An 8,851-nucleotide genomic window follows, 5' to 3' on the forward strand; every position below is an offset into this window, starting at 1 on the left:
CCACCTCAGCCTCCCAAAGTGCTAGGATTACAGGAATGAGCCACCATACCTGACTGAAAATACCAGGTTTTTAAGTATCAGCACTACCTTTTCAATCTTTTCTATTATGTTGTGCTAAATGGTGTTTTTTATTTAATTAGAGCAGTGCCGTTCAATAGAACTTTCTTTGAGGATGAAAATCTTTTATGTTTCTGCTGTGTGGTATAGAGCCACAAGTGACATGTGGCTTTTGAGCACTTGACACATCTTGTGTAACACAGGAACTGAATTTTTAAGTAATGTATATTGCCACATGTGGCTAGTGGCTACTGTATGGGACAGTATAGGACTAGATGATCTATAAGGGCTCTGCTTCACCAGTGTCATTTTTTTAACTGATAAAAACCTTTAGTTTTTTTTTTTTTTTTTTTTTAAAGCAATGTGTTATTTAAAAGAATTCATAAAATACAAGTAAATAAATTCACTTATTGCCTGGGCATATATCCTTCCATACTTATTTTTTCTGCGTACGTATTTTGGAAAATGGAATATCTGCCATTTTTTATCAGAGATACAATCTACCTCTGAAAATATATGATTCTAACATTCTCATTTTTGTTGGCATTTGATCAGGGTATAGAAAAACAGTAAAAGCACAGAGGATGGTTGAGAGATTATAATATGAAGAGAAAATTTGATTGATTGTGGTAGACTGGGGCCTACCTGAATGTCGAGATGACTGTTTTCCAGTAAGAAAATTCCATTCTAGGATTCTAAAAGAAAGGTCTGAAGTTCACTGCAGAAAGCAAGCTACATAGTACTAAGCCACTAAGGGGACGTGGAGCCAGGACTTCCTACCTTATTAGTACTTTCATCATCCCTCTTGGGAACCCAGCCTTGTTGATTAGCCTCTCTGCTTTCTCTCCTTGTAGTTCAACCTTCCTGTTTGTTCCAAGCCGTTCTTTTCCAGATGATTTATTATGCATTTCTGTACAGCTTTTCCTCCTCTTTACCTATAGCATGGTGCAGTTCTTATTTCCACCTAGAGGTTTTCAAAATTCCTAGGGGTGGGCAAGTAGGCATAAACAAAGTTCTTCCCTATCATCCTTCTTATTTTTTCACCTTGACTGAAGAGGTAGACAAAATAGAAATAAAGACATTAAGGGCATGTGTTTGTAGTCCAAAAGAACTTCTCTGGCAATTTTATGTAGTTGACAGTGACATTCTGAGTTCAGGACAGATTGGACTCCTTGGCTGAGAGGAGTGAGGAGATAGGACGGTAGAGAAGAGGGTAGAGCAACTCTGGAGGAAGCTTTCCCCTCACCTTTGCCAGTCCTGTTATCCCAGACTTCACCATGATTAAAGATGAGGGAGGCACTCAATAAAGGGATCTAGTGGGAAGCTTGTTCCAGACAGCCAAGGAGGGAGGTTCACACAGTTCCTTTGGCCATGAGGTGGAGTAATTGATCCATGTATGCTATTTGTGTACAATTTTGGCACTTACACCTGTATTCCAATGTAATGAACTATTCCATTAATCTTATATTAATATTTTTTATTAGCTTACATTATGGTGGCTATAGGCCAGGCAAGAAAAAATAAATTGCCAGGTATGATGACTCAAGCCTGTAATCTCAGCACTTTGGGAGGCCAAGACAGGAGGATCACTTGAGTCCAGGAGTTCAAGACCAGCCTGGGCAAAATAGTGAGATCCTGTCTCTATTTTTTTTCTTTAAAAGCCTTGGGGCAAACAGGAGTATGGAGGGGCAAACAGGAGTATGGAGGGGCAAACAGGAGTATGGAGGGGCAAACAGGAGTATGGAGGTTTGGGTGCTAACAGAACAGCAGTGTCTTACTGCTTGGAGTTCTCTTGTTTCTTGTCCTATCACCATAGCCTTTGGATCACAGCAATTGTTCCATGACTCCATACTTTTCAGTTCTTGAATATTTTTTTCTTTATTCCTCTTGTCTCTGTAAAAAGGAATCAACTGGAGTTGGACTGTAATACCAAGTATTTCCAGAAGATGTCACTATTTAACAAGCTTTACAATATAAATCATTTAGTGTGACACTGTCATCTTGTTGAAGCTTGTTGTCTTTTTTTTTTTTTTTTTTTTTTTTTCTTTGCCATCAATTCTGTATGTTTGAAATGCTGGGTTTTAAATTAGTTAGAATAAGGGATGTTTGTAATTTCCCTAAAATGAGAAGTAATATGCAAAGGTTGATATCAGAAGTCATATGCTCACTTTGCAACACCAAACAATACTGGCCCATTTGTGTTTTTCAAAAATAATACTCCATAATAAATGGAAGTGTATATTGAAGCATAACAAAAATAGCACATAAAAGTGAAAAGTCTCATAAACCCCATTCTCACTACTCATGTAATTGCTGTTATAAATTTGTTTAAATGTTGAATAAAAATGGTTTCATAGGCAACACAATGTCCTACTAGTTGGTGTTTTAAATAGCATTATTCTGTCTCTGTGTGCATTGGATTACCAGGTTCTTTTTAATAGTTGCATGGTTTTACATCATGTAGATGAACTTAATTAAATAGTTCCCTGTTAATGGACTGGACATGTTGGTTCATTTTTGTGAACAATTGATACAGTGAACATTTTTTTTTTTTTTTTAATAGTAAAAAGAGAGACAGGGTGTCACTATGTTACTCAGGCTGGTTTTGAACTCCTGGGGTGGAGCGATCCTCTTGCCTGTGCCTCCCAAAGTGCTGTGATTACAGGCATGAAGCCACCACACCCAGCCCAGTGAACACTCTTGAATGTTCCTTTGTATACTTGTCAGTGTTTTTGTAGCATTGATTCCCACAAGTGGGACAACTGGGTTAAGCGGCATGCATGTTTGCAATTTAACAGGTATTGCTATAATATTTTCAAAAGAGGCTATGCCAGTTAATACTTTCACCAAGAGTGCTTATTTCCCCTCAGCATATCATCAGGCTTGAGTTTTGCCAGTATGGGTGAGTGAACAGTAGAATCGCATTGTTTTACTGTTTGTTCCTCAGATAGACATAATTTTACACCTTATGGCCTTTTCTTCTATAAATTGTCTGTTTGTGTTCATTCTCCATTTTCCCATGGGTTCTTATTGTTGGGGCCCAATATATAAAAGGGTATTCATTACAGAACTTTTCTTTCTGTTTTGGTTCATGTCATGCCTAGGTTTTTACCCTTTCTATGGATGTGAAAAAAAAATTCTCCTATATTTTCTTCCAGTCCACTTATGGCTTTATTTTTTGCATTTAGATTTTAATCCATCTGGAATTTATATTTGTGTATGCTGTGAGGTAGGGACCATACTTTTATTTTTTCCCAAATGGATAACTAGCTGACCAAACATCATTTATTGAATAATTCACCTTTTCCCTACTGACTCGAAATACCATCTTTATTGTATACTAAATCCTCATATATTTCTGGGTCTGTTTCTGGGCTCTACTTTGTTCATACACTGTGCTGGTACTGCACCACTGTAATTGCTGTGACTTTATGGTATGGTATGGTTTCCTCTCTGCTAGGGCAAGTATAAGCTCTTGTTCACCTGCTCTTTCACCCAAATTTTCTGTCCTGAATCCAGCACAGCCAAATTATGGTCATTGTCACCACCAACTACAGTGGGTGTTGAGCGTTCCCCGTTGAAACACCTGTAAAGGTTTTTATTAGATTCTGTGATAGCAGAAAAGTGGGAGCCTAAAAGGTATTCCTTAAAGGACTACTAATCAGATCTGGTTTCCCAGACAATGCTGAATATGACTGGGCCTGGGCTAGACTTTTGAGGGACATATCCTTGGGGTTGGTTGTGATATAGACCAGACCTTACAATTTGTTTGACTCATGGGAATCGTACAGGGCCAGAACCAGACACCTGTCATGCTAATAACTTCCCTCACAATTCAGAAGTCACTGTGATTGAAGATGGGTTGCTGTTATGATGCTGTCCACTTAAAAATGTGTGTAACCTATTTTTTGGACTCTTGAAAACATCAGATTAGTAATGACCAATTAGGACTTTTTAATTTTTACTAATCTCTACTTGAAAGTTATCTAGTCATTCATTTCAGGAAACCTCATTCTTACAATTCATATCATTTAGAATATCATAATGCTATGGACATTAGATAGCTAACTTCTCAAATCTTCTAGTTCCCATTTAATTTGAAGTTTGTGTATATACATATACATATGTGTGTGTATATAGATATAGTTTCGTTTTGTTTTTTTTACTAGAATGACCAGTCAACAGGGGACATAAAAGTAATTGGTGGAGATGATCTCTCAACTTTAACTGGAAAGGTATGTAACTTGAAGAGGAAGAAAAAAAAGCACTGCATACCAAGAGTCAACTAGTAACACTGTGCTTTCAATCAATCACTAAGAGATAGTTTACATAGTATAACTAAATAGGCTATTTAACCCTTGGAAGCAATCTAGGTTAATTGTCTTTCCCTAGGTCATGTAGCAAAAAGACAGTAGAATCCATCATTAAACTTAAATGTCCATGTTGCCAAGTACTGCTGTCTGCCTCTGTGGAAATTTAATTTGGTATCCTTCAAAAAATATTGATAGGGGAAAGATAGCCTTTTTTAAACAAATAGACTCACATAGTTTCCTAAAAGATAGCAAAGCAGTGTCATGTAGTGGCTGAAAGTGCGAGTTCCAGAGACAACTGATTCAAAGCCTGACTTAGTGCTCCCTACCTCTGTAACCTTGGGCAAGTTACTTACCCTCTCTGTGTCCCATATGTGATTAGGGTGAGGTTGATAATAGCAGCCATAGAGTTAAGAGGATTAAGTGGCCCAGGAATGGTAGCTCACACCTGTAATCCCAGCACTTTGGGAGGCCGAGGTGGGCGGATCACCTGAGGTTGGGAGTTCAAGACCAGCCTGACCAACATGGAAAAACCCCACCTCTACTAAAAATACAAAATTAGCCAGGTGTGGTGGCACATGCCTGTAATCCCAGCTACTTGGGAGACTGAGGCAGGTGAATCGCTTGAACCGAGGAGGCAGAAGTTACAGTGAGCTGAGATCACACCATTGCACTCCAGCTTGGGCAACAGGGTGAGACTCTATCTTAAAAAAAAAAAAAAAAAAAAAGGATTAAGTGGTATAATGCAAGTAGAGCTCTTACAATAGTTTCTGGTAAATAAATGCACTCAATAAATTCAGACATACTATTATTTTAGGAAATCTCAAAAGAGTTTTCTTAGTACATTAAAATTCTCCTCGTGTGGACCATTGGTTTTGGTATGTTGTGCTTCCATGTAGTTTATCTCAAGATGTTTTTAGATTTCCCTTTTGATTTTTTGATTGACCCATTGGTTGTTCAGGAGTATACTCTTTAACTGAAAATAATGGAGATATTAAGGTATTTTGAATATTTATATTCTAGTACATTGAAAAACTTTTTGAGTAACTAGTAATAAATGATGGAATGCTGCTGCTTTTTTTTTTTTTTTTGAAGTTGCCAGTTATTTACTTAAACTGTGCCAAATATAAAGGCATTAATCTCATAAAAGTTTCTTTTTTTTGAGATGGAGTCTCACTCTGTCACCTAGGCTGGAGTGCAGTGGTGCAATCTTGGCTCGCTGCAACCTCTGCCTCCTGGGTTCAAGCAATTCTCTGCCTCAGCCTCCTGAGTATCTGGGATTACAGGTGCCTGCCACCATGCCCAGCTAATTTTTGTATTTATAGTAGAGACAGGGTTTCACCATCTTGGCCAGGCTGGTCTTGAACTCCAGGCCTCGTGATCCACCTGCCTTGGCTTCCCAAAGTGCTGGGATTACAGGTGTGAGCCACTGCTCCCGGCCTCTCATAAAAGTTTCACAACAATCCTATGAGGGAGCGGATATCCCCATTTTACAGATCAGGAAATTAAGACTTAGTAAGGTTAAAAGACTTGCCCGAAGTCACAGAACCAGTAAGTGGTAGAGCTTGAATTTGAATGCAGATCTGACTTTAAAGCTCTTTTCTTCCTTTAGATTTTTAGTTTTCATTTATTACTTGAATGAGTATCTGTAAGAAAACTTTAACGTAAATCTGAAATTCTCTGGTCGCATATCAGGGTCATGCCAAACTAATGTCCTCCTCAGCATCTTTGGAAAACTTCAGAGGAGAAATTAGAATATGTTGACTCTTTGCCCCTCCTGTTCATTTCATATACCACTGCTAGACCTGTCCTTCCCTTTCAGCATGCTTTGTCCATATTTAGAGGCCATCGAAGCCATTACTCATCTAATCAGTTTTGAGTGCTGGAATGGACCTAGCCTTTTAGGCCTTCTATGATTTAGTTTGATCTCGTCTTTCCCACCTAATGGCTCTGTTCTACTACATAGGTCTGATGTGAAACAGGTCTCTGTTTCTAAAGTAACTTTGTTTTCATGATAGTCACAGTAAAGTACATTTGTTATGGAAAAATCAGTAAGTGTAGATTGAGTGAAAGTTATTTCTTAGTGGTAAGATTATGGGATTATTTGAACTTTCTGTTTCATTTTATCTTTTATCTTTTTTTTTTTTTTTTTTGAGATGGAGTCTCACTCTGCTGCTGGAGTGCAGATGTGCAGTCTTGGCTCACTGCAACCTCCCCCTCCCTGTTCAAGTGATTCTCCTGCCTCAACCTCCCAAGTAACTGGAGATTACAGGCACGCACCACCATGCCCAGCTAATTTTTGTATCTTTGGTAGAAACGGGGTTTTACCATGTTGACCAGGCTGGTCTCAAACTCCTGACCTCAAGTGATCTGCCACCTCAGCCTCCCAAATTACTGGGATTACAGGTGTGACCCACCATGCCTGGCCTCATTTTCTCTTTTGGGAGCATTTTTGTGTGCAGATATATATGTATATAAATATTTTCCCTTTTTTTCCAGCTAGTACTTGAGCATATGAACTTTGGACCCCGAATACCTGTGTTCAAGTCCTTAATACCACTTACCGGCTATTTTCATTTTATCAAATGGCCTCTTATCCTCATTTTTGTCATTTATTAAGTAGGGATGTAACTACTTCATATAACATTAAAACTCAATAATGGTATTATTTTATTTTTTAGACTCTAGTATCTGTACTCCTTGTACCGTGCTGGGATTCGTTTGAACAATTACACGGTTTTTTAAAGTATATTATTAAATTTGCAATTTACTTAGAATTTACTGGGACCTTGTACAAATGGGAAAAAAAAACATAATTTTGTTACTCATTTGCTGTGTGCCTTTGGATTGTTCCTATTTTTTGTATTCATTTTCTCCCCATATCCTGAGCCCCACTTTGAATAAAAGGTAATTTTTTCCTGCCTATAAAATTGGCTATCAATAGGCTGCAGTTGTTTATAGCTGCTTCACTGAGGATAACTCAGCATGAGAGAAGTAGTGAGAATTTCTTGGCACAAGTTATGGGCTAGCCTTACTTCATTCTGTACTTGGACCTCTTTAGGCTTATCTTATCCAAAGATAAACTGCTTTGAGACATAAAAAGGTTAAAGCTTTACTTGGTTAAAACTTTACTTTTGATACCTAGAACAGTGAGTCTTCAAACCTGTATTTGCATGCCCAATTTAGAAAAACTTTTCTGAGCATTTACCCCTAATATATGCATTTTTAAATTACATATGATTTGTGGTAATAATATTATATATATTTTAAAATACATATAAAAATATAGATTAAACAAGGTGAGGTAAAGAATTAAACAGTTCTAATCTTTCTTGCAACCCAGTGGATCTTGTATGCCCTACTCTGGTAAACACTGTCTTAGAAGAATATATAGAACACTAAAATCTTGATGCTGTAGTTATATGACAGAGTATGATGAGAGCTACAGATAAACAATACAGCATGAATCTTTTTGTTGCAATGTTTATAACCATTATGTGAAATGCTGCCTCATTCTTATAACTAGCATAAGAACAGATGAGACTTTCTCTGCTTTGAGGGGTAATTATTAGATGGCATTTTCTGTATTTTCTCTTAAGGGCCCTTCCAGCTATAAAATTCTTAAATGTGGAAAGCAAAGTGAAGGTTTATGGTGAGGGGAAGCATTGGTATCATTTTTTAGTCTAATCCAAGAATATAGACACATCCAGAAAATGCAGATCAATTTTAGCCTAATGAGAAAATATATTTTGAATTGGAGTACATATGGTAAATTAAATTATATGCTTTTTGAATTATTGTACAAATATAATTCTTAGAATGTTAGAGGCAGGAGACTAAGAGACCAATTAGTTCAAGTTTCTCATTTAACACATGGGAAACTGAGGCCAGAGAAATTTCAAGACTTGCCCAAGATTAGACCTCTTGTTAAGTAATAAAAGTGTCTTAAAAACAGATGGGTCAAATTGTGCTTTTAAAATTTCCATTACAATGAAAATTTCTGTATGACAGGCTTCCAAATTCCAGCAGATGGCCTACTTGTTTAAGGGAGAGTTTGATATAATGTATCTAAAAACAAGAGTTTGGATAATTCCTTGGGGTTGTTATGATATGATTTGACTTATAATTGGAAATACCGTCTTATTCATTGTACCGATTTTCATTTCTCTTTTTCTTCTAGAATGTCTTGATTGTGGAAGTAAGTTCACATTTACTTTTAATACAACATTTATGATTTTTCTAACTTAGTGTGCACCATCCTAAAGGTAAGCCAGGGAAAGAAATTCCTCTGCATCAGTTTTAATGGTGGGCCTGTGTTCTAAAGGAGTGAGACTGGTTTTTTGTAAAGACTACTTAATAATTGGTTTTTACCAATAATGGAATGATATATTTCCTACCTCTCTCTTTTAGTTTGAAATATTTTCTTTCTAAACATAACTCTCTCTCTCTCTCTCTCTCTCTATATATATATATATATATATATA

The 8,851-nt window shown here is 37.0% G+C and overlaps 1 protein-coding gene across 2 annotated transcripts in view; it reads left to right on the forward strand.

The window, feature by feature from the left end:
• Positions 1-8,851, forward strand: part of HPRT1 (hypoxanthine phosphoribosyltransferase 1) — a 35,575-nt gene that overhangs the window by 17,392 nt on the left and 9,332 nt on the right. For both annotated transcript variants that reach the window (XM_032260245.1, XM_032260246.1), the window contains exons 4-5: positions 4,227-4,292; positions 8,548-8,565. In XM_032260245.1, the coding sequence (XP_032116136.1) occupies positions 4,227-4,292; positions 8,548-8,565 (84 nt within the window). The remainder of the gene's footprint in view (positions 1-4,226; positions 4,293-8,547; positions 8,566-8,851) is intronic.

The sequence above is a fragment of the Sapajus apella genome, unplaced genomic scaffold (assembly GCF_009761245.1).
Source record: "Sapajus apella isolate SASKATOON/1434 unplaced genomic scaffold, GSC_monkey_1.0 scaffold115, whole genome shotgun sequence".
NCBI lineage: Eukaryota > Metazoa > Chordata > Mammalia > Primates > Cebidae > Sapajus > Sapajus apella.